General features: G+C 39.4%; 2 protein-coding genes and 1 non-coding gene across 3 annotated transcripts; 1 reads left to right on the top strand and 2 right to left on the bottom strand.

Moving 5' to 3' along the window:
- Positions 1-281: 281 nt before the first annotated feature.
- On the bottom strand, positions 282-2655 carry LOC120256292. Its single transcript, XM_039264003.1, has 3 exons — positions 2466-2655; positions 568-780; positions 282-373 (listed from the first exon to the last, which is right to left on the bottom strand). The coding sequence occupies exons 1-3, from the start codon at positions 2653-2655 to the stop codon at positions 282-284; spliced, it is 495 nt and encodes a 164-aa protein (XP_039119937.1).
- Positions 2656-3938: 1283 nt separating this feature from the next.
- LOC120256293 lies at positions 3939-4045 on the top strand. The gene has a single exon (XR_005535259.1). It is a non-coding gene; the product is annotated as a small nucleolar RNA R71 (small nucleolar RNA).
- Positions 4046-23731: 19686 nt separating this feature from the next.
- On the bottom strand, positions 23732-25074 carry LOC120256291. The gene is made up of 2 exons (XM_039264002.1): positions 24479-25074; positions 23732-24128 (listed from the first exon to the last, which is right to left on the bottom strand). The coding sequence occupies exons 1-2, from the start codon at positions 25072-25074 to the stop codon at positions 23732-23734; spliced, it is 993 nt and encodes a 330-aa protein (XP_039119936.1).
- Positions 25075-26985: the final 1911 nt, after the last annotated feature.

Raw genomic sequence — 26985 nt, 5'->3', positions numbered from 1 at the left:
AAGAGACCCATCCCCATGATGAGTCTAGTAAAGTACGGGCCCAAGAAAAGCACTCCTACCCTAGCGTACTGCCCTTGGTGACGTACGTACTCTGCCATGATGTGTCCCAGGTGGAGTGGCTCACTCTGTACTATGGAGTATAAGTATAGCAGCTCTTGTCTGCTCAGAACCCTTGTACTGTCACCACAGCCATTCACTGATCTGTTGAGAATAGCGTGGACATATCTATAAGATGGCCGGGAGAGGCATGTCGCTTGGGAAATCCCCGGCTCGTACTGTCCTTAACCGCACAGCATCCTGTAAGCATTCTGAGGAGTCAAACTGCCTGGGTAATCGGTAGGTAGCTGCTTATACTCCTCTGTATCAATATAATCTTCATCGTACAGACCGAGTCACATGGAGAACTGTGTCACACTCATGTTGTGACACCGACCAAATGCTCTGAACTAGATGGCATTGATGCTCACGAAGCTACTATAAGATCTGTAGAACTCAAATAAAGCGAGCACCTCCACTATTAACATGCGGATGGCCAACTTCGAATAAACAATAATCTGTGGTAAGTACCGATTGAGAGAAGCTCTACCACCTCATCAGCCTTCTCGTCCCCAAGTTGTGTCTCTCTCAATGTACTTAAGTCTGCAAACCTCGACTGTCCAAACTTGAGCTTCGACAAGCGCTCGAACCGAGCTTGATGTTCTGTGATCACAAACTCCAATTGCTCTGGAGAGGGTTCGTGGGGACGCTTGCCGGCCAACTTCTTTGATCTAGGAACCATTCCTGTAAGAATTGAAAAAAAAAATGATCAAATAAAAATTAAAAACTCATTCTGCAGGAATCCACACAGTTATGTAGAAATTCACAATACATCATGAAAGCTTTGAAATATATTCTATAAACATTCACCAACATCTTTAACATGTAATCTATGCGAAAATGACCACAATGAGCAAAACAAAGGAAAATTGGCGAAGAAAATAGAAAGGCAAAGCTTACCGATGAAGTGAGAACTAAAAGCTTCGAAAACGGCCAACAAACAACCTAAAAATCCCTTAAATAGATAGAGAGAGGGTTGGGGAGATGAAGAGAAGCGTTCTTGGACCATTTGGGAGCTTTAAAACAAAGAAACGCGAGTGGGCTTTAAAGAAAAGTCACCGCTCTCTGTGTTCTGTACATCCACACGGGCGTGTGGAAATTCCACAGGGCAGTGTACTATACAAGAGAGCTTCACAGGGGCATCCACATGCCCCTGTGTACTCTCAGTATGGATCTGTTTGCCTATGAATACATCCACATTGGTGTGTGGAAATTACCCACACCCGTGTGCCCGACCTACAGGGGCACCCACATGCCCTTGTGGCTTCTCTGTTCTCCCGAGAAAAGTTTCTAAGTGTTCCACACGCCCCTGTAGAAATTCCACATGGGCATGTGGATGTTCATAGAAGAACTCACAGGGGCACTCACACGCCCCTGTGTCTTCTTGGGATGGAAAAGTTGTCTCTGCAGAGTTTCACACGGCCATGTGAAAATTACCTACGCCCGTGCACCTCCCACAGGGTCATCCACAGGGGCACTCACATACCCCTGTGTCTTCTTGGGATGGAGACTTGGCACTCTGCAGAGATCCACACGCCCATGTGGAAATTCTCCACGGGCATGTGACCGTCACAAGGTCACTCACAGGGGCATTCACACGCCCTTGTGTTCTCTTGGGATGGAGAAGTTGAGCTCTGAATGGAAACACACACCAATGTGGAAATTCCACACGACTGTGTGTCTTCTCTCGATGACTTAGAGAAATTACAACGAGAAAACTAATGAACCACACTAAAATACCAACGATCCACGAGAAAAATACAGCAATAACATGTAAAAATCAAGACACCAACACTAAAGCTTTTATTCATGCAAAAACTAAACTACACCTAGAAAAAAAACAATAAAGACTTGGGTTGCCTCCCAAGAAATGCTTGTTTAATGTCACTAAGCTTGACTTACCTGATCTTACCTCACAGGGATTCATGAATGAAAGTTGCCCTCATACCTATAACTTGAAAGCATGATGAACACAATTTTTGCAAGGTAGAGGGGGAGTTATCGAGCTTGTTAGGACTCAAGAGTTCATCACCCTTACTTCGTGAATGCTCATCCCCACTAGCATTGGGTCGCTTCTTGTGATGTCTCCTTAACCTTTTAAGTTTTTGGATCATCCTCTTCATGACTCTCGGGGTAGGTTGCACCCTGTCCTCTAGACCAAGTGATAAAATTTCTTTATTCTCCACTTCTTGATCTAGCTATCCCTCCAGTAGGTCTGAACACAACATTTCCTGCACATAATCATCAATTAACTCATCAATGGTGTTAAGAAAGTACAAAGTACCATCAAAATCAAGAGAAATATCACATGGCTTCGGCGAGGTGGTATGTCAACTTATCATCTCCAACTCTTAGTGTCAATTCCCTACTATCCATGTCAATGAGAGCCTTGGAAGTGCGCAAGAATGGTCTTCCAAGTATCAATAGAACCTCGACGTCCTCATCAACATCTAACACCACAAAGTCCGGAGGAAAGATGTACTTATCAACTTTCACAAGCACATCCTCAATGATGCCCTTTGGAGGTCTAACTGATCTATCAGCCAATTGAAGTGTCATCCGAGTGGGCCTAGGATCTCCCAAGCCTAGCTTCTGAAAGAATGTATAAGGCATGATATTGATGCTAGCCCCTTAATCCGCTAATGCCTTTTCTTTACCCAAGTTACTAATGTTGCATGGAATGATGAAGCTATCAGGGTCTTTCTTCTTGTTTGGCATATTGTTTTGCAACAACGCCAAGCACGAAGCATCTAAGATCATAGATGCACTCTCCTTCAACTTCCTCTTGTTGGTCAAGAGGTCTTTGAGAAACTTTGCATAGTGAGGCATTTGAGACAACGCCTTCACAAATGGGATGTTGATGTGCAACTACTTGAATAGACCCAAAAACTTCTTGTATTATTCATCATTTTGATCATTCTTCAATCTTGAGGGGTAAAGAATTCTTGGCTTGTAAGGTGAGGGTTCCACCTCTTTCTCTTTAGCTCTTTCCTCCACCTACACTTCCTTGGGTGACTCAACCATTGTCTTCTCAATAAGGGGCCTACTCTCAACCTCACGACCACTCATTAAAGTGATGGCCTTCACATGCTCTCTCAGATTTTCCTCCGTGTTGCTTGGCAAACTCCCTTGAGGTCTTTTCGAGAGTGACTTTGTAATTTGTCCCACTTGGTTTTCCAAATAATGCAATGATCCGGTATGGTTGCGAAGTATGGCGTCAACCTATTGAAATCTCATGTCTGAAGATTTAATGAACTTGGTCAAGGCCTTCTCCAAATCTATCATCCGGTTCTTCAACCTTGAAACTCTATTCTCCATATTTGGGCCATGTTGTTGTTGTTGTTTTTGGAAACCCGGTGGTGCCATGGCCTTTTGTTGCCCCTGATTACTCCAAGAAAGGTTTGGGTGGCTCCTCCACCCCGGATGTAGGCATTGCTATACGGATTTCCTTGATACCTCATTGCATTTCCTAAAAAATCCACCTGTTCCACTGAAGTTATATCACCTATAGCAATCTGGTAATCAGATGAAGCATGTCCTCCCCCGCACCTAGTGCAACTCATCACTACCGCTAATCTAGGAGAAGTTAGAGTGTCTAACTTCTTGTTCAAGGACTCAACCTGGGCGGCAATGATGTGACCGCATCAATCTGATGAAGTTTGGATACTTTCTTCTTGTCTCATGTGTTCTATTGATAACTGTTTATAGCCATTTCTTCAATGAGTTGTCGGCCTTCTTCGAGGGGTTTACTGCCTAAGGTACCTCATGCTGCAGCATCAAGCAATTGCTTCGTGCTTGGGTTCAAACCAATATAGAAAGTATGGATAATCATCCATTCGGGGAACCCATGTTAAGGATATTTTCGCAGGAAATCCATGAACCTATCCCATTTTTCCAAAAGCGACTCCACTTCTATTTGAACAAAAGAGGATATTTCATTCCAGAGCTTTGCAGATTTTCTAGGAGGGAAATATCTGTGAAGGAAAGCTTCTACCATCTCCTCCCAAGTAGTGATCGATGCTCTAGGTAATGAATGTAACCATTGCTTTGCTCTCCCCTTCAAGGAAAATGGAAAGGCCCTCAACTGAATAGCATCATCTGTAACTCCATTAATCTTGAGCATGTCACACATCTCTAAGAAATTCTTGATGTGGCTGTTCAGATCCTCTTCTGCCAAACCATTAAACTATTCTGACAGCTATAACATCTAGATGAAGCCTGGCTTGAGCTCAAAAATCTGAGCTATAATCGGTAGTCTCATAATGCTAGATTGCGTACTAAGAACTGCGGGTATTGCATAATCTACCAGTATCCTTTTCTGCTCATGTTGTTCATCCATATTATCAGACACTTCAACTTCTATCTCAACTTGATTTGTTTGTTCTTGTACAAGTTCCTTTCCCCGTTTGTGAGTTCTTCTTCCAATTTCAGGATCACCTTAAACCAATGTCGAAGGGTTACCTAGGGTCATAACCTGGAGCTGCAATCACAGAAAGAAAAACAAATCAGAATGATGGAAAAATAAGAAAGTGGAAAATAGAACAAGTGATGAATAGCTAAAATAGCAAAGTGTAAATGCTTTCAAAATGCCTATTCCCAGGCAATGATGCCAAAAACTTGACACACCCCTTGCGTGTGTGCACAATAAGTGCACGGATCGTCGAATTAATAAAATACCCTGGTGAGTGGGTAGTCGAATTCACAGGGAATAGTTGCTCAGAAACACAAGTATTGCTACTTAACTATAGTGAAAATGAATTTGTGATGTTGATCCAAAGTATCAATGCAAATAAAAGTAAAGAGAAGAGATAACAAGCAAGAATAGGAAAGAGAAGTAATCAACGGTAAAATGGGGTACTCTGACAATGCTCACCCTACGACTATTGTTTCAAGTGCAAGACTACTATTATGCCTCCTAATTGAAGTTTAATGAGTCGTGGTAATCCAAAGACACAAGGTCTAAAACCTAAGGTTAATTATGACTAGCCCTCTACACTATACCCCGGTGGAAAGGAATACTCTCAACTCCAAGCACCCACTTTGGGTTTAGCTCTCCATGGAGAAATACAAAATCAAGAATGAACTCAAAAGTAAATGCAAGCAATCTATAGAGAAAACCCTCTTATCATCCGTGTCGATGGTCTTGAGGAGCCGCCTCATCTTCTCCAAAGGTTCCCTTATCAAACCTAGAGCACACCTCGCCGAATCAATGCCGGTGAAAGCTCCCTCAATAGTTCTCCTCCAAATGAACTCGATGTTGAATGCCGTAGAACCGCTCCTAAAGACCAGCAAAAGCTTTTCTAAACCCTAGCCGCACTATCCCCAAAAGTTAGGCAAGAGATAGGAAGAAGATCCCCAAAAGAAACTCTGAAAGCGGTATTTATAGGGCTGAAATCGGGCATCCACAAGGGCGTGTGGAATTTCCACATGGTCATGTGGATTTCTAGGAATTCTTTCCTTGTGTTTTGTGAACAGTAATTGCTACCGTGATTTTACTACAGCAAAACTGCTATAGTACTTCGCCGGAATACTCTCGAATTCATTTTCTTCATCGAGGCCGCATGATTGGGCACACATCCATGTGGTAGATCACGTCACGTCTTCAATGAATCCACATTGATGAAGCTCTTAACAATGTTGCACAAGTCAGAATATATGAGTGTGACTGCCTTTGTGCCCCTCCACTTTATGTATTCCCTTGAGCATAATGGAGGTTGGCACACACCCACATGTCTTCGAGCACAACTTGTTTCTTCACCCTTATTCGATCCAAGAACTTTATCAATAATCACGCCCACGATCTACTTTTGCTTCCTTTCTTCCAAACTTGTCTCCACAACCCTAAATGCACAAAAGAATACAAATACACATGAATAAGCAATAAAATATGATAAATGTAATACTCAATGTAGAAAAGTATACTTCGTAGTACTAATACACAAGCACTTATCAGGTAATAGCAGTTATGCGAGCAACGAGTGCAGCGTTGGCTCGAAATCTAAAAATTATACTCGCATGAGGAGGATATGTGTTGCACGTGATGAGGCATGTAAGGAAAGTGGTGGATTAGAATGTGGGCAGTTGCCAACCAAGTGAATGAGAAGATCAATGAAATCCACTGAATTCTAGGATTTTATCATGCATTAATTAATATAGATTTAGTAGGAAGATGCTTACCTTATCATTTTGGATTCAGGTAACTGAAAAAATGATGATGGTAGTGGGGATAATGGCAGTAGAATTGGTTACAAAAGGTCTGTAGCTTATGAACGTGTGTTATCATAATGTTACTATATATAGCACTAATGAATGGAAAAGAGGCAAGCAATTACCCTCAACCATCTCTCTCAATCTCCTTCTCTCTCTGAATCTCTTTCCTTACTATTCTTGCTCTCTGTCCTTCATTTTCCTCTTGATACACCTAATTCGTCCTTAGATACCTAACATATTGGTGCTCTCATTGACCTCCTACCAATGATAGAAGGAATACAAACTCATGCCTGTGCAATGGAAGAACAACTGCATACCATTAGTGAGCAGCTAGCTCGCTACGATTCCATAATCTCCCAACTCGACACCTTTTGCACCACAGTCCAACACCACACTACCACTATGCAGCAACATAATGAAACCATAGATCTGTTGCAAAAGTTATTGGCGATACAATAAGCGGTTATGTCAGAGATGATGAAAAAACTCACCAGAATGGAGACAAACACATCCCCAACCCCTCTTCTACCCTTACCTCCACTCTTTTCTACCCCAGACACCTTCACACCAACCCTTCAACCACATACTCGACTACCTAAACTAGAAGTTTTTGTGTTCACTGATGATAATGTGCTTAGCTGGGTCTTTCAAATAAAGCATTTCTTTCACTTCTACCAGATCACTGGCGATAAACATCGACACATCGTAGCATTTTACATGAGCGGCCAAGAACTCCAATGGTACCATTAGATGCACGCTACAACACAACTCACTAGTTGGGACTAATTCGTCTGGTAAGCAGAGCTTCGTTATGGACCGTCTTCGTTTGTTAACCATGAGGCCCAACTGTTGAAGTTGAAATAAAGAAGTACTTTCACAGCTTATCTTGGTGAATTTGAAACACTATCCACTCGTATCTCAGGCCTAAACCCTGTTAATCTTCTTAATTGCATCCTCTTGGGCCTTAGAGATGACATCCAATGAGAGATTTACCTCCTCAAACCTGCAAACCTTCATGAAGCCATAGGAATGGCTAAACTAGTAGAAGAAAAATGCAATGCCTCCAGAAAATTGTTACTGGTCTAATCCTCCATTCTGTCCATCACCTCCACAAACAATACCAACTCCACCAATAAACAAACCTCCTCTAATTCCCATCAAACGCCTCACCCCAGCTGAGATGTCCATTAGACATGAGAAGGGTTTATGCTTTAACTATGACGCCAACTTCATGCCGGGTCACTGCTGTCAACCACCACAGTTTCTCTGCTTGATGGCTAAGGAAGACACTAACGAGAATGACTTTCCACCTACACCACCAACCGATGACCCTACTACACCACCACCTCCACCAGAAAACCATGAACTAATGGAACTTCCCAACATATCATTTCATGCTCTCACCAGCCAACTCATTCCAGCCACTCTCAAGCTGGCCAACGAGTTACACGGATACCACGTCACTATACTGATCGACGGTGGGTCCACCAACAACTTTATCCATGCTAAGCTTGCATCACACTTGGGGCTCACGGTTCATTCCTCGCATCACATCTGTGTCACGGTGGGAAATGGCGACACAATGGACTGTGCTGGCATCTGTTCGAAGGTGAGCTTATTATTAGAAAAATCACTCTTCAATGTTGATTTGTTCTTACTTCCAATATATGGTGCTGACGTGGTCTTGGGAGTTCAATGGATGAGTGGATTGGGCCCTGTTATATTTGACTATAATCAAATGTGGATGGAAATTAGTTGGTAAGGTGAACGAATTCGATTCCATGGTTTGACCGAACCAAGCCATCTAACCTCACTCATTTGACTACAAACCCCACCCATCAATTCTATCAACTTACTATTGAACTAATTACCCCCAACACAAACCTTGAACCCGACGCCATAGCACCAACTCCATTCATCTTCAACCTTCGTGAACTCCTAACTTCCTTCTCTGAAATTTTCACCAAACCAGAAGGCCTTCCACCTCCTCGTACCATCAACCACCATATTCCCTTACTTTTCTAAGCTTTTCCCATTAATGTCCATTCTTACCGATACCCATACATCCAAAAATCAGAAATGGAAAAGCCGGTTGGGAAGATGCTTGCGTGGGGACTCATTCAACCGAGTACTAGTCCCTTTTTATTGTCAGTCCTCTTAGCTAAAAAGAAAGATGTAACTTGGCATTTTTACATGGATTACAGAGCTCTGAATGCAATCACAATCAAAGATCACTTCCTGATACCCACTGTCGATGAACTCACCAGTGCATATTTTTTCTCTAAGCTAGATCTTTGCGCCGGATACCACCAAGTTCGTCTTCATCCGCAGGATTAAGAAAGAAAAGTTTTTTGAACACACGAGGGGCACTACCAATTCCTCATGATGCCCTTTGGGCTCTCAAATATGCCATCAACCTCTTTTAGGCGCTCATGACCTCGATTTTCTGACCGGCTTACCGTAAAAGTGTCCTTATTTTCTTCGTTGACATACTCATATATAGCACCTCCTGGATATTACACATATAACACCTCGAACAGGTCTTTGATCTACCCTGAAGCCATTGCTTGTATGCAAAGCAGTCAAATTTAAATTTGGATGTTTTGAAATCAACTATCTCGACCACCGTATCTTTGTCAAGGGTGTAGCAGTCGAACCTGACAAAATCAAAGCAATCCAAGATGGCCCCTTCCAACCACATTACGAGGTCTGCGTAGCTTTCTTGGGTTGGCGGGATATTACCGCTGTTTTGTCAGAAACTACGGCAACATAGCATCACCACTCACAGACCTCCTGTGCAAGAATGCATTCGTGTGGTCGCTATCTGCCATACAGCATTTCAACACCTCAAAATAGTGCTCACCAACACCCAGGTATTGTCTTTACTTGATTTCAAACAAACTTTTGTTATCTAAACTGATGCCTTAGGTAGCGAGATCGGCGTAATCTTATCACAAAATAAACATCCAATTGCCTGCTATAGTAAATGGCTGCCTCCTCGCATATAGTAAATATCTGCATATACACGAGAAATGCTCACAATTACAGAAGTTGTAAACTGACCACCAAAGTCTTCACACCTTATACAGCCAAATCATTAAAACTCATGAGCAGCAGAGATGTGTCACCAAACTCTTAGGCTACGACTTCGATATCGTTTATAAACCAGGAAAACAGAACGCGCCTGCTGATGCGCTCTCCAGGCTTCCCAAGGGATCATTCCAAGTTCTCCAAGCCAACTCCCAATCTTTAAGCGCACTATGAGATGCTCTTCGCCAGTTTTATGGAACTCATGGGCTACCAAACAGTTGCTCCAAGACATTCAAACAACTCTAGCCCCCCATCTAGGATACATGGTACGCAATGGACTAATTTACTTTAAAAACCATGTACTCATTCTACAGGAGTCCGCTCTCCAGCCTCTTCTACTTTCCAAATACCACCTGTCATCAATAGGGGGGCATGCTGGAGTGTAGCGTACCTATATGCGTTTGGTAGCAGCTTTCTATTAGCTAAACATGCACAAGCGTGTTCGCAACTTCATTGCCAAATGCCTCACATGTCAAACAACAAAGCCTTTCAATCGGGCGCTACAGGGACTTCTGCAACCATTAATTATACTAGGTAAGATATGCGACTACATCTCCATTGACTTAATTACCCATCTTCCACTGTCTCATGGAAAAACAACCATTCTAGTAGTTGTGAACTTGCTCTCCAAGTACGCGAATTTCATCGCACTTGGATCTCAATTCACAGCATAACAGGTAGCAACATTTTTCTCTGAGAGATTGTTCGGCTCCATGGGATACCATCCAACATCCTATCTGAGAGAGACCCCATCTTCATGAGCTCATTTTGGAGGGAACTGTTCAAACTCCATGGGACTTTACTCTCCATGTCTAGCTATTATCGCCTCCAATCTGACGGCCAAATGGAAATTGTTAACCGTTGCTTACAGGACTAACTCCGCTACTATGTGGCCGACCAACCTTATCAATGGTACCAATATTTATCACTAGCTGAATGGAATTATAACACTTTGTGGCATTCTTCTATCCAGATGACCCCTTTTGAAGCCGGTTATAGCAGAGCACCACTTTCTCTGTTAGACTACGTCGAGGGCACAACATCTTCTGCCTCGGTCGACAAACTGCTCTCCAACCGCATTGACATCATGAACCACCTCAAAGAAAACTTGCTGTGCACCCAAACAAGAAAGCGTAACAAAGTTAACATTGGTTGCACTGATGTGTCCTTCAATGTCGACAATTGGGCATTATTGCAGTTGTAACCTTTCCGGCAAATAGCGGTTCCCCACCACTGTCTCACCCACAAACTCTCACGGAGATTCTATGGACCCTTCCAAGTTATTGAAAAGATTGGTCTGGTTGCTTATAGACTTCATCTTCCTCTGGAATCCAAGCTTCACAATGTCTTCCATGTTTCCAAGCTGAAGCAATACAAAGGTGAACCACCATTACTACCAATATCTCTTCCAGCTGTTTTTCTCAATGAACACCTAGTCCTTATTCCGACAAGAATATTAGGTCACCGATTGATCATACATGGCACTCGTACCATTCCACAATTACTCATACAACGGATAACCAGCCAACCTGTAAAGCTACTTGGGAAATAGAAGCTTCCATCAGTTTCGAGTTTCCCCTATTTCACCTTGAGGACAAGATGCTTCTCCGAGAGGACAACACTATTGCATGTGAGGAGGCACGTGAGGAAAGTGGTGGATCAGAATATGGGTAGTTGCCAACCAGGCGAATGAGAAGATCAACGAAATCCACTCAATTCAAGGATTTTTTCATGCATTAATTAATATAGATTTAGTAGGAAGTTGCTAAAATTATCACGTTGGATTCAGGTAGCTGAAAAAGTAATGATGGTAGTGGAGATAATGGAAGTAGAGTTGGTTATAAAAGGTTTGTAGCTTATGAATGTGTGTCATCGTAATGTTATTATATATAGCAGTAATGAATGAAAAAGAGGCAAGCAATTACCCTCAACCATCTCTCTTAATCTCCTTCTCTCTCTCAATCTCTTTTCTTAATATTCTGGCTCTATGTCCTTCGTTTCCTTCTTGGTACACCCAATTCCTACTCAGATACCTAACAATATGCAATGACAATTAATAATATACATATATATATAATGTCAAGACAATGACGAGATATATATTTCAAAGTGGCCACAAGGCATATGCAGCGACATATCATATATGTTCGTATATATATATGATGTGATAAGGAATATATATACATATATATATAAAAGAAAATATATAAAAGAAAATATATAAAAGAAAAACAAAATCAAAATCAAAGCAACCAAGTCAAGATTCAAGATATGAAAAGAATCAAGATTTGGAAATTCATACAAATTGACAATTGAACCCAGTAGTTTCAAAAGTCTAAGACCTAAAGAGCTTCATAACTCAAGACCTGAATGAAGCTTTAGAAACATGAGAGCTGAAGCTTTTGAAAAGTATAATGAAGTTTGCGATTCATCAACCTAGAGAATGCAAAACTTGAAATACAAATCAAATCCAAGACGAAAATCAAATGTCCAAGATACCAGTTTCAAATGAATCAACAAATGAGCTCAACAACCTCAAAGCATCAAAAGTTAAAGGGTTGAAGAGTTCACAAGTTGCCAAAATATTTCACAAGCACAAATGGCTAAATCATGTTCGAGATTCAAATTCTCAAAACTTGAAGAAGACCAAATGTCAACAAAAGTGAAAGCGTGCTTTTTGGCAAAATAGTCGGAAGGAGATAAAATGCTACATTCATTGTTTACTTAGGCCTATAAGCCTAAGTGGCATCAAGATGACTTCAAATTCCTTGTACTTCCAATGAAGTCTATCAATTCATATTTATTGAAATGAATGGAATTGATTACCACAACTTATTTCCTTGTTCACACTTATTTCTTAATCGGAGGTTCCTGCAACAATGTCCAGGGTAATTAACATTAGCGGCTGGCCCCTAATGGAAGTCACGAACCATAATCTTTTGAACTCCTAAAAAATTAAAATTTGATTTGTGATCCATTATTTTTTAACCGGTCTAACCCTAATTAAAGGCAGGGTGAGAAAAAGGAGCCCACAAACATGTTTATACTTTTAGAGGAGGTTATAACCATCTATTTATTTGTTCATTAATTGAATTGAATATTAATTTATTTTCCTATTAATAATAAAAAAAATTGTTTAACTTGTAAACAAAAAACATGAATCTTTCAATACATTCAAAAGTATCCTAAATTCAATTTCATTGACTTTTATTGACAAGTAATGAGCTCAAATGCAATGTATTTGATTAATAACAAAATGTAAAGAATTTTACACTATTTGTTTACTTATATTACAAAATATGTTTTTGTTTAATTACACAAAGCAAAAAGCTTCGTGTATCCTCTTCATCTTCAACCCTCTTGATCTTTAATCATGAATTCTCCTACCTAAGCAAACAAACATTATCAAATAAAGAGCTATAATTGTAATTAAAATTAAATAAAAAACTATTAAATGCTAAATTATAAAATTATCAGAATACTGAAAACCAAGAAAAAAAGTCAATGAATTTGTAAACAAAGTTCTTTACAAATCATTAATTGCACTTGAATCAGCAAATACACAAGCATTCCATTGCTAGTCATCAAACACTTGCCACATTAAAAATTTTCTATATTTTAGATGGTCTTCATTGTGAGAATATTCATTGAGAAATAACTATGGAATACAGAACAAGAATAGCAAATAGTTCACTCATAAAAATATTGACTAAAGAGCACCAACATCCAAAAAATATCAACAGACTATTTCTTTCTTTATTAGGGGGAAAAACATGCTCACTCACACAAAGTAAAAAGTATAAATACATTAACCCAGCTGAGAAATCCAATTTGTGCTTTTACAAAGAACCATGTTAACATGGAATTTTGCCAAACAAACACCCCATGATAGTACCCGTTTCATATTCACATCAATCCACCTTTCTTTAAAATGATCTAATGAGAATGAAGTCAAGGTTAGATGCATAAATGCTACAAATCATTAATGTACAACTTAGAAGGATCATTCCATCATATGTAAAGTTACACAGAACCATTATGAAAATCCAATGCAATCAATGAGTTCATTGAATACAATATAGGCAGATAGAGTTGAGGAAAATTGAGAAAAATGAAGATCCAACAAACAATATATGAAACACAGCTGGAAAAAATGAATTTGATGATGCCTGGGATAAAACATAGGAGATCAAGTAAGGTTGAACTGCCAACTAAATTTTACATATAACAATAGCCATAGTGTTTTTAGCTCTTGACAAAAGGACTAACACTTACGACCAATACAATGAAAGCAACACATGAACGTGAATTTTCATTATAAACTTGAGAAATTGATAGACTCTTTATTGATATTCCCTAGATTGTCTAGGTTTGTACATCTAACTCTTATCCATTAAAGAAAAATAGCACAACTGAAATAAAAAAATGATCAAGTTATTTTTTGCATATAAAGCATTGTCAAAACGTAACATTCAGATGTTGGCTTTAAAATTAATAACACTAATGCAGGGGTAGTTTCAGAATTTTTATTAAGTGGGGGCAAACCAATACTAAATATAAATAATATAAATAATAAAACATAAATGCATTAAAATTTTTCACATAATAGTAATATATTACAATTACTATCTGCGTGTTTTCATAGTTTGAAAATGACACAAGATTTTTTCATTATCAATAGTACAAAATATATCTTTTTCTATATATGTAATCAAACAATCATTCATCCAAGAATCTCCCATTCTGTTGCGCAAGTTATTTATCACAATCTTCATGGAGGAAAAAAATCTTTCAACTGATGTAGTAGAAACGGGCAATATAAAAGCTAACTTCACAAGAAAGTACACCAATGGATATACAATTCTTTTTTGTCTCAACAAGTTTTATTAAAAGGTCATTGATACCTTTTAGGCTTTTAAACTCATCATGAGATCTTAAATCAAAAATGTAAGTCTCAAGTTGATTGTTAAGAATAAGAAGTTTCGCCTTAGAGATATGAAATGGATAAAATTGAGCAAGGCAAATAAATTTTTCTTTATCAAAAGCTACAAAAGAATCACAAGGACTTAAAGCCACACAAATAAGTAACTCAATATTCATCTCATTGAATTGATTATTTAGTTCTTGCAGTTGCATATCAATAATGGCGTAAAATAACTCAACTTGATAATGATGGAAATTTGTCATTTTGTGAGCATTGCGCAGTGGCCCTCCTCGAGTTACAAATATATCATCCATATTTGACACAATAATATTGTTTCTTTGACGAAATAAAGAGAACACATCATATAAAGATTTTCATCCATCATCTCCCATTGTTTGTAGTAGTTTCTTAGCCACTCTAACTAAAGCCATTACTTCACAATACCTTGATCTCTTCTTTGTAATGCCATCAACAATTCATTTGTAATGCCCAAAATATTTTCATCAAATACAAATTAAAAGCAAAGTCAAAAGATTGCACCGAATCTAATAAGGCATAAGCTTCACCTCTTTGCCCCAAGCTAGTACCATCCTCCATAACAATTTCAAGCATGTCAATAATTGAGCTAAACATAATGATCAAATTAATCAAAGACCCATAATGTGATCCCCATTGTGTATCACAAGTTTGTTGAAGACTCATTTCTTGATTTAAACCTTTTCATGTGGAAAGTTCACCAACTCGTAATGCCTCCACAACTTTATCAATTTGTTTCTCCCGAAGAGCATCTCTCCATTTACATGAAGCACCAACAGTATTCACTACACTTATGACAATGTTGAAGAGGAATGCAATTTGAACATGATTTTTTGCCATAGTTACAAGTGCCAATTGAAGTTGATGAGCAAAACAATGGACATTATAAGCAGATGCAGTCACTTTCATGGCTAAAGTTTTAAGGCTATTGAATTCTCCTTGCATGTTACTTACTCCATCATAGCCTTGCCCACACACCCTTGACAAACTCAAATTATGCTTAGAGAACATTAACTCAATAGCTGCTTTAAGTGGTGTCGGTGAAGATGGAGGAGACTCTGGGTCCACTAGAACTGTAATAGTGGGTGATGTATGCACTGGAGTGATCGAGGGGTCCCGATGCTGCAGATGCCCCATAATTTGTCGTAGTAGATCCTCAATCCTCACCTGACCCTCCTCAAGATCGGCCAAGCGCTCCTTAAGGGCTGGTGGAACTGATATAGTTGGTGCAGCAATCATTGGAGGTGGAGGAGGAGCATCAGTAGCAATAGTAAGAACTGTAGTCGAGATCGGGGGAGCCGCGGTGGCGATGGTCTCTGAGAGAGACTCCTCATCATCTGAAGGCTTAGAGTTGGTCCCATGGACCACCCAATACTGCACTCCATCGGGTGTGTCCTGCCGATCAATTATGCGCATAACCCGGAGCGTGGTGACTCTAAGCGGCTACATACCCCCTACACGGCGCGTACATATGCAACGATCGATCAGTCCAAGCCTTGTGCAAGCATGGTGATGTAAGGACCAGGGAATATGGCTGCCAGATGGGAGTTATGAGACTGATGTCTCAATTGGCAATCTAGCGCGTAACCGATGTGAGCCGGCTCCCTAGCTACCATGCTCCATAAAAAGGAAAGATCTCAGATGTTCATGATCCCTGTGTTGTCTCCTCGCCAAGTAAACATCCATGATAGGATGACGTGTTGATAAGTGCTTGTGTATTAGTAATATGAAGTATTTTTTTCTTACAATGAGCATTATTTTTCTCAGATTTTATCGCTCATACATGTGTATTTGTGTTACTTTTGTGCATATAGCGTTGTGGAGACAAGTATGGAAGAAAGAAGCCAAAGTAGATCGTGAATGCATGTTGTTGATGAAACCTTGGAGTGAACAAAAGTGAAGACACAAGTTGTGCTAAAAAACATATGAGTGTGTACCAACCTCTATTGTGCTCGAGTGAAGATGTAAATTGGAGGGGCACAAATGCAGTCACACTTATGTCTTCCAACTTGTGCAATGATGGCAAGATTGTCGTCAAATGTGATTTTATTAAAGATGCACGGGATCTACCGCATGGATATGTGCCCGTTCATGTGCCCTCGATGAAAGCGTGGATTCGGGAGTATTTTGGCAGAGTACTGTAGCATGTTAATATAGCAGTTACTATTTACAGGCCGTTGAAAAAATCAATTCCTGCAGATTTACAAGGGCGTGTGGAAATTCCACACGCCTATGGATGCCTGATTCTAGCCTATTTAAAGCCGCGATTTCAGCCCATTTTGGAATCCTTTTCCGTATATTTTTCTCATCTTTTCTCCATCTTTGGAGGCGCTCACGGCTAGGGTTTGGAGAGGCTTTGGCAAGGTTTTTAGAGTGGTTCTATTGCCTTTGACACCGTGTTTCTTTGGAAGATAGTTATTCGGGGAGCTTTCGTCGGCATCAATTTAGCGAGGTGTACCCTAGGCTTGACGAGGGTACCCTTGGAGAAGATGAGTGACGATGCCCTATTGCGTATACCGCAAGTGCACGGGTTTGTCGAAGTAATAATACCTCGGTGAGTGGGTAGTCAAATCCATAAGGAATAGTGATTAGAAACACAAAGATTGCTATTTAACTATAACGAAAATGAATTAATAGTGATGTGAATAAGAATCATTGCAAATAGAATTAAGAAAAGAAAAAAGAGGCGCAAATAAAAGATTGGAGAGGCAATCGACGATAAATGGGGTACCCGGACATTCTCACCCTAGGACTATTGTTTCAAGTGCAAGACCAATCATTATATTTCCTAACTAATGTATAATGAGTCGTGGAGATCCTTAAAAACATGGTCCCAAAACTTAAGGTCAACCGCGACTAACTCTATACTATGCCCCGATGGAAAAATCTCTTAGTCTCGACACCTCACACTATGCTAGGTTGCTTTAGGCTCTAGGGATTCCAAGTGATAAACCCTATTCCCTAAAATAGATCTAACCCTTTGGTCTAGGCGGAAGACCGCTAGTCACGATTAAGCCCCAGATGCTAAGGATTACTTCAATGCTTCACTCTGTTGCTTGTGCAACTAAACCCCAGCGGAGTTCGTCTATTAGCACTTCACTCTATTGTGACCGCAAATAACTCTTGGAAGGTGGATGTAGGATAAATCACATCGGAAGGAAAAGGGGATGCTCTTCTATCCTTGACTGACCCTCTCAACCCTCTACAAACTAGCATTGTCTAACCCTCATGGTGTGTCACTCATCTACAAGGATTACCAAAATGGATTCTCAACCCTACTGTCACTCTAAGGGAAAATCAACTCAACAAGTATTCAAGATTGGAACTCAATTAAAAACATCAATTAATGAAACCATAATAAGAGGTCAAAAAAACAATATCATCCTAGGGTTTATAAGCCCAAGTACCCACTAGGGGTTTAGCTCTTCATGCAGTAAAATACAATCAATAATGAAATCAAAAGTAAAAATATGCAATCCATGAATAAAAGTAGAAATATTTGTGTCAACGGTCTTGTGGAGTGGATGCGTCTTCTCCAAAGGTCCCTTCGTCAAGCCTAGGGCACACCTTACCGGATTGGTGCCAACGAAAGCTCCCCCAATAACCCTAGCCGTGTGCGTCTCCAAAGGTGAGAAAAGATAGGCCAAAGGATAGAAAGAAGGATCCCCAAATCGAGTTGAAATGGCGACTTAAATAGGGTTGGAATCGGGCATCCACACTGGCGTGTGAATCTGCGGAAATTCATTTTTCAGCGGTATGTGAACAGTAACTGCTATACTAATTGCTACAGTACTCCGCCAAAATACTCCCGAATCCACATTTTTCATTGAGGCAATATAAACGGGTACACTTCCATGCTGTAGATCGCATTGCATCTTCAAATAAAAACACATTTGACGATAATCTTGCTAGCATTGCACAAGTCGGAACACATGAGTATGACTGCCTTTGTGCCCCTCCAATTTGCATATTCACTTGAGCACAACTAGGAATGGAAGTGGGGAGCTGGGGGAGGGGGGCGGGAATGAGATTATGGTCCCCATCCCCGCTCTCCACGGGGCGGGGATTCACCGGTTTAAAATCCCAAAGGGAAAAAAATCCCCCCGGCTCAGTCCCCCGCGGGGATCCCTGCCCCACGGGGAATCCCCGCCCCGCCCAAAACATTAATACGAAAATTATAATCAAAAGTCATCAAAAAATTTCATTTGGTTATACTTAAACACTAAACTAAACAAATGCAAAGAAAAATTTTCTGTAAATAACTATAATATTTTTAATACATTTATGTTACTCATATGCTAAAGATGCTATATACAATTGAAAATAAAAAATATAATGTATGATAAAATAAAATAAAAATTCTGAACCAAAGTTTTTTTTTTACAACATACACATCATATATATAAAATAAAAATTCACACAAAATATTTCTCCTAACAAGTCAAAATATAATGTATGATGAAACAACAACATTAAGGTACAAATCAAGTAATACAAATAACATAAAGTTTAAAACTAAATTAAAATTACAAATAAATATGAGGAATTGCTCAAAAGGTCCAGGAAACACTACCACATGGCCAAAAAATCCCTTGATTTTGCCAAATCCCTTAAAAGTCCTTCCTTTATCATTTAGTTTCTATAAAGCCCAACGGATGGATAACACCGTTATCTTTCAAGGGAAATTACCTGATTGCCCATTCAGTTTTAACTGATTTGAAAGCTTTGAAAAATGAGAAACCAACTTCTCATAAAATACAATAACTGTCACATCATTCCCCACCTTTTCTTCTTCTTCTTCTCCCGAGACAACCAAAGCCTTTTCATCTTCCATTCGAGTTACAAGGGCATCCTCGCCGGAGTTGCACCCATTGCCGCCGGAGACCAGAGAAAAGAAGAAAGCCACTTGACTGGATCATCTCGTTGCTCCCGTGCCATCGTTACAAGCATGTATGAAAGCCTTATGATTTCCATGGCCAAAATCGTTTGTGTTCTTGGGTAATGTTAGGTTAGTTAATTTGATTGTGCATTCTATGATGAATGAAGCATGGAATCCTTTGGTGAATGATCTATATTTCTTCGAGAACATGTGATCTTGTAATTTCCATCTAATGGTTGGTTAGTGTGATTACTTTGTGCCCTAATTTGCAATGAAACGAACAAAATTGTATATAGTTGTGTAAGAGAGTTGATTCCTGTCCAAAATCCTTGCAGATTGTTTGTTATAAATCACTGAATTCCAATCTTATTATGATGTGTGTACAGAATTTTGTCAAGATTCTGTGTTTGCAGAATTTTGTCAGTATGTTCTGTATATAGATTGTTAGTTATAAATCACTGATATCAAAACCAGTGTATATTTGTGGTCTGTATCTCATAATGATGACTTATTGGAATTGTTTTATGTATGACAGTATTTTTAGCATTTAGTGTTTATTTTTGTTCTTTGTCGTTCATTCAAATATAATACTTAATATATGGAATGGCTATGGTTGTTTTATATATCCAGTTTTGTACAAACATGTTTAGTGTCATTCAAAATAATCACCCGAATGTGTATGTATTGTTTATGCAATCAGAACAGTTATGGCTAGCCAGTTGGGAAATTTGGTGAATGGACGTTGTTACTTAGCACCACTCATAGACAGTGTACGCCAGTTGAAAGAGAAGATGACACGAAGACACTGGGAGTTACTCTGAGGGACGCCATTTAGTCATCTGATGGATATTGAGCCAATAGCACAAGAGTGTACTATATTGGATGCATTGATGCAGGTTTTCGATACACGGAGCAAAACCTTCAATTTGGGAGACAGTCACTTACAATTCCGTCCTGAAGATGTTTCAATGATACTTGGACTAAAATGTAACGGTATCGCAATAGATTTCTCAAGGAAGAAGGAACGTTGTACACTCAAGGAAGAGTTCTTAATGAAAGGAGTAGACCGAACAAGGGAGTGCTTGTTAAGGACTTTAATGAGTATGGTTGGCAAGAAAGACAGCAAGAAAGAAGAAAGTTTTGTAAAACTTTTACTAGTATACATCATGGGATCCTTCCTTTTTCCCACCACTTCATCTACATCTCCAGCATGGTTAGCCTACTATGTGGAAGACCTGTCAATGCTGGATCAATATGCATGGGCCCAAGCAACCTACAAGTGGATTATGGATGATTTGCCCAATGCAGCTGCTCGTGTGAAGGACAAATGTTCCGGGAAGCAACCGTGCATAGGGTATTTGCGAGGATGTACAGTTGCACTGACAATTTGGTTTATGAAGTAACTGGGAAGAAGATCCACTTTGGAAGAACACCACGCATTCTCTGTTATGGTGAAGCCAGAATCAAGAAAGAAACAGGTGTGAGTGCCTTGATCGAGTCATTCGATGGAAAAGAGGTATGCAAATTAGAATCCATTGAGTATTTCCTTTTACTATTCTCCTTTTTGTGTCATTTTTTTATTGCTTTTTACTCATAGGTCGTTAGTATCCATATTTACCAATATGTATCACATTTAACTGTTATATATTCATGGTTATTGTTTTTATATCGATTCCAGTTTAGTATCTTACACATGTATTCAGTTTTTTTATTAGATGTTCCTTTTTGAGAATAATGTGTATACGTCCATATTAATGTTTGTTGTTGTATTTGCTAGTTTTCCCTGCTTATGCTAGAGAGACAATCTGAAGTTGACCTCATTGGTTCAGGAAAGATTGAGCTCAGCTTTGCAAGGACAAGTTTGGTTCTATCCGGTGCAACGAAAGCACCAAAATTCATCAAGGCATTGAAACAAAAAGGTAAGAGAAAACAAGTTGGAGAGGCATCCCGGACAACAGATCATGAAAGTGAGAAGTCAGTAAGCCCACCAAAAGAGTCCAAAAATCATCAAGTTCTAGTCCAGCGAGGAAACAGATGGAAGATAACAAATACGAAACATTGATGGCTGAAGTGATAGCTCTTCGGGCGAAGCTTGCTATTTTTGAAGAAAGGAAGAACACAAGCAACGAGGAAGAAGATGTTATACCACCTCTATTAACAGATGACATTAGCCCAGCTCCATCATCGAGGAGATCCAAGAGAGTGGCATTGAAGCCAAGAGCAACCAAACCTCCAACATCGCAAGAAGCCTCAGGCTCAGGGATCGCTCAGCCAGAGAAACGTGTCACTCGTGCCTCGAAAACTGCACAACCAACAAAAGTTGCCCAAGTAAAAGGTGCACCAGCACCCAGAGGTAGGAAACGAGCTACACCAACTCCATCCCAATTAAGTGAAGTGGACAAGAAAACAACAGAGGACATCGACAATGCGATAGAATCGCTAGCACAGCTAAAATCCGGGGACTCTATATGCATACCCAAGGAAGGAGATACAGAAGGTGAAGCAGAGAAATTGATAGAACAACCTGCCCCACGAACCGATTTCAATCCAACCAATAAAAGGCCTACCGGATTTGGCCGGCTGCAAAAGATACACCAATTGTCACTAAGTGTTTTCCTTAATCGACAAATTGATGAGTAAGCACATTGTTCAAATGTTCTATATTAGAATTTTAAATATGCAATTCAGAGTTGCAATCCACTTTTCTGCTAGAGTAATCAATATTTGTATTTACTGCTGTTTATTGATACATAATATTTATTTTAAGCATTAAGCGTATAGTATTCTAAATAAATTCTCATTATTTGGGATACGACATTAGTTTTCAATCATATATGTGCACTATCATGAACATGCATCACATTGTCAGCTACCTAATTAATTAATTGTTGTATATTACATCAAGACAATGGTCCGGACCAAATGAGAAGGGTCACACATCCCGTTCTCATCTCAGTATGCATTGATTGATGGCAAATGATGGTGCCGATCGATGTAGTTGACGCTCTTTGTTCTCATGTTACTTGATACTTTGAAGAAATCTCCTAATGTGTATAAGATGACCGCTACAATCACCCGCCCAATGGCCCTTGCTTTATCTAGGTAAGAACATTTGTCCGCTGGAATGGAAAGAATGATGAGCCCTGCGGTAGAAGATTTCCCCGACATAGAATTAATCCTCATGCCAATCGTGTGGAACAAACATTATCACTTACTTGTTCTTGACAAAGTTAAGAAGGAGTACTTGCACTATGACTCAATCGGTGGTCATGTTCATAATCGAGATGCAAGAGCTCATGGTAATAACAAGATTTGATCAATTTGGTTTCTTTAATTTCATTTTTTTAAATGTGTGTGTAATATATTTCCTTCTTCCAGCATGCACTGTTTGAAGAGCATTTGCAGAAGCAGCTTGGTATTAGTGAAACTGTGGCATACACACTAACTCATGTGCAAGGATGTCCAAAACAAAGGATGGATAGTGTGGATTGCTCAGTTTATTTAATGCGGTTTATGGAGCAAGTGTTGAATGATGAAAAGCTGTATCTCCCCCAATCAGATGTCTCGCACGTGCGCCTAGAGTATGCTGCACGTATCGTGGAGGATGGTATTATGCGAAACCCTCAAAAGATGGAGGCAATAGCCGAAGAGGTGCCTGAAATTGACTCAGAAGTTGTGCCTGCAAATGAGCCCATACACAAAGATGGTAGTGCAGATATTTCAGAGATTATGATTGGAACTGCGCCAACAACTAAAGATGCAAGTAATGACCCAGCAGAACCCTTGCTCAAAGACACAGTCACTGCTCCACATATGCAAATAGATCCACATAGCCAGCCGAGTGAAGAGGCACCTGCACCTATTGATTTGGCCCCAGCTTCAGACAATGGTTAATATAGGACATTTTGATTTACCTTGAACATTGTATGGAACTTATTCAGATTTGACTTTTTTATTTACTGTTTTGTGCTAATTGACAGCGGATATAGTATTTCAGTATTTAGTGGACTTACTTTATCTTTGAATATAGCTAAATGTATCCAGTTTTTAGTTGTGGTAGCTGATTTTGATACTTTACATTTACTATTCATAGATCGCCTTCAGTACACAATTTTAATCTTCAAGTTTGATAATTTGAATTTACTATTCTTAGGAAACCTTCAATTTTTAGTGTTACCCGTTCAGTTTTTGTACTTTAAATTCACTATTCATAGATAACATTCAGTTTTTAATTTTGTTTTTTGGTTTTTCGTGTATCCGCTTATTATTTGAGGAACCTGATCGAATTCATGTACTGTCAAACAAACTTCGAGAACTTTATATGCAATATATATAAGTATCAATCATTCAATATACGATGGAAGTGATCAAAAAACAAAAGAGACGGGTACAAAGGATACAGTTAGTCTGCGATTACTTCATTACATGTGACCCTGTTATGCCCAACTTCGTGGCATCGACTACAATGTAAGTCACGAACACCAAATGCTTGTGATTCAATCCTCCTTTTTCTTGGTCATCCGAGTCTCTTCTTTGAGATAGGTGGACGAATACGAAGATGTCTCATATGCTTCTTTGTACAATGCGACTGTGTAGTAGCCTTCCATGTAACAATGAATGTTTACATCAGTTTGTAAGATTGCGCAGCAGGCATGGTTACAAGGAAGACCGTACACATCCCACCGACGACAAGAACAAGTTCTACTACGTAAATCGACATGGTTGCCTTGCTTGTCAACGACTTCAAAAATATCACCATCAGATCGGCCTATGACTAAGCATCTGCTTTCTTCAATAGTCTTTTCAATCTTCTTGTGAATCTCCGGGCAAAGATGGATTTCCCATTTCATGCTATTCTCGCGCCGCTTGTACATTAGGTTCATCATCTTGAACCTACATTGGTGGGAAGTACACATGAGAGAAAAAAACACTACTACTGTGAATATAATAAAAAACCATGGCAAAGCCACAATATTAAACACTATGCATAAATAAGGAACACTAAATATCAATTGTATGCAAGAAATACAAAAAAGGAACAACAACCATAAAAACTATACACCAAAAACAAATACGAAATAACAAAAGTGTAAAGTACTCATTACGTTTTAAAACCACATGGTAAAGCCAAACTCAAATATTTAATATAGATACTACATTAGAATGTTTGAAAGTAAATACATTCAGCTGAAATAGAACGACAACTACGCATAGTAATCTAATTAAATTAGTTATACGCATACCTTATCGCGTCAACCATGTTACAGACAGGTAGATGTCGTGCCTCCTTAATCCATGCATTGAAAGACTCTGCCACATTCGAATACATCTCGCCCCAGCGTTGTCCTCTAAACAAGTAATTGCACCAATGCATCATGTCCGACTTTTGAAATAACCAATTATGGGCCTGTGTTGATATCGCTGAAAACGCACCCACAGTTGCATCATACTTTGAAGATGTGCATGCATATGCAATCTTAACAACCAACCTCCAACACTCATCTTTTAATCCTTTCCCTAGGAGACCATTAGCCTTCAAAAAGTTTGCTTGGAGATGTCGCAAACAGTAGCCATGTGGGGCAGAGGGGAAGACTTTGGCAATAGCATTAACAAGTCCTTTAGAACGGTCTGAAATGAATGTAATGATTTTGTGGTAGTCATCTTCACCATATATTGCATCACCCAGAGTGGAAATGAACCACGTCCAGTTATCGTCAGTTTCATTATCAACAATAGCAAAAGCTAGATGAAATAGACCTTCATTACCATCCTTTGCAGTTGCGCCTAGTAGGATGCCACCATATTTACCTAGCAAATGGGTGCCATCGAGGAATAGCATGTGTCTACAACCACACTTAAAACCTTGAAGACATTGAAGACATGCATGAAGGCAAAAAAAACCACGCTTAAAGCGTTCTCCATCCTTCTCAATGATAACGATGCTATCTGGGTTGGTTTCGGAAACCTTACTTGCATACCATATCAACAGATCATAACTTGCAACGTCGCTTCCATGGAGAATTCACTTTGCCACCTCTTTACCCATCCATGCTTGTTTGTATGGTAGCCGGACACCATGGTCATACAATACATCACGTTGTATGTCTACAGCCCGGTATAGACGACAATCTCGCAATTTACTCATTACTTGCCTGCTAACCCATTTTTAGAAGCCCTCGGATGAGATGTTGTGCCGATACCCCCACCACATGTATGACTATTTTGGGGTTTTTTGATTCTAAATGTTGGGAGGTTGTTATCTCTTGAGGCGTGGACACGCCATTGACATAACTCAGCAGCACATGTGACAGTAACTATATCTTTATCATTTTTTATGAACCTGAAGTTGAAATTGCGTTTGATGGCTAAGTCGCACATTGAATCCTTGAATTCTTGTGCATTTTCGAAGCGTTGGCCAACCATGAAAATTTCAGCTTCTATATCTTGTAAAGAATTGCTTATAGTTATGCCTCCTCCATGTGTCACTGCTAGTGTATTTTGCGATGTTGGTACCCTTGTCATACACATTCGGTAAACAGTTAGTAAAATAAATAAACAACAACACTTTAAAACTGAATAGTTATGGCAAATAAGCTTCGGAAATAACAAAAACTAATGTCTAAAAAATAAAACTAATACCAAACAAACGATACTATACCGAAACACATATTAATGACCACATATGCGAAACATAATGCAAATCCTTGCCACAATATACAAAAATGAGTGCAAAACCAAATAGAATAAGATATTTACAGTGACATTGGTGAAGTACAGATGGCCTCCGTTGTTTCGTTCACAGTATCTATGATCATGTTCACCATGGTCTTTTTGAATATACGATGAACATTACACATGTTCTGAAAGTCATCCTCTGAGCTAATGGAGCATATTGTCTTGTGCTCGTCCCTGGCATTATATACTTTTACTCACACTCGTAGGAGGTTCGAGAGCCCAATATGTGCATATCTTCTCAAATAATGTTAGCCATCCGATCAAGACAAGTGAAATCTAACACATAACCATCCCCTTTATACTTCGCAACACCGTAAAACATGTCCATGAAGACCCTGCATTAAGAAAAACCACTATAGATGAAGGACCGATGAACATAATACCGGGGAACCCTACATTAAGACCAAGATATGCATCTTGATGGGGATCTAAGAAATACCTTCACACGTTCTTTGGGATATAGCTTTGTGAAGTTAACTCTCACTGAAGAATAGAGATGGTGAGTAGAGATGGGTGATAAAAAGAGGAGAATCACTCCAAAAACCAAGGCCAAGGAAGAAGAAAAAGAAAAATGAAATGAAAAAAGATTCAAGTTTCTCAAGCAAGACAAAAGGTAAGGATGAAGACTTTTGAGTGATGCCAAAGTACAAGCACCATGCTGCCTTGACATGACATGGCGCCAGATTTCCCTCCCAAAAGCAAAGGGTAAAGTGGAGTTTTTCAAAATAATGAACAGGTAAAGATGACGGTAGGGACGAAATAGAAATGATTCTAAAAAGGAGGGACTGCAGGGTATACTATTTGGTCAGAGGGACTTATTGGTATAAATGAAAAGTTTCAGGGACTTATAAGTAATTTTCCCAATAAATATTAACAAATAAATATTTATTGATTATATATATAATATTATATTAATGTTGAGATAATCTTTAATAAATACACTAAAAATCTGTAATATATATTTTTTTTGTTGGGGAATCCCCGTAGGGCACGGGGATTCCCCACAGGGTTCCCC

This window comes from Dioscorea cayenensis, unplaced genomic scaffold (assembly GCF_009730915.1).
Source record: "Dioscorea cayenensis subsp. rotundata cultivar TDr96_F1 unplaced genomic scaffold, TDr96_F1_v2_PseudoChromosome.rev07_lg8_w22 25.fasta BLBR01001381.1, whole genome shotgun sequence".
NCBI classification, from domain to species: domain Eukaryota; kingdom Viridiplantae; phylum Streptophyta; class Magnoliopsida; order Dioscoreales; family Dioscoreaceae; genus Dioscorea; species Dioscorea cayenensis.
Note: the sequence above shows the minus strand (reverse complement) of the source record. Positions and strands in the feature narration are given on the sequence as shown.

Coding starts and splice junctions, on each gene's coding strand:
- LOC120256291 (XM_039264002.1), bottom strand. CDS start 25,074: ATGCTATTCCTCGATGGCACCCATTTGCTAGGTAAATATGGTGGCATC. Junction 24,129..24,478: donor AACATGGTTGACGCGATAAG/GTATGCGTATAA, acceptor CCACCAATGTAG/GTTCAAGATGATGAACCTAA.
- LOC120256292 (XM_039264003.1), bottom strand. CDS start 2,655: ATGACACTTCAATTGGCTGATAGATCAGTTAGACCTCCAAAGGGCATC. Junction 781..2,465: donor GGCTCTCATTGACATGGATA/GTAGGGAATTGA, acceptor CAATTCTTACAG/GAATGGTTCCTAGATCAAAG. Junction 374..567: donor GGTAGAGCTTCTCTCAATCG/GTACTTACCACA, acceptor TGTACGATGAAG/ATTATATTGATACAGAGGAG.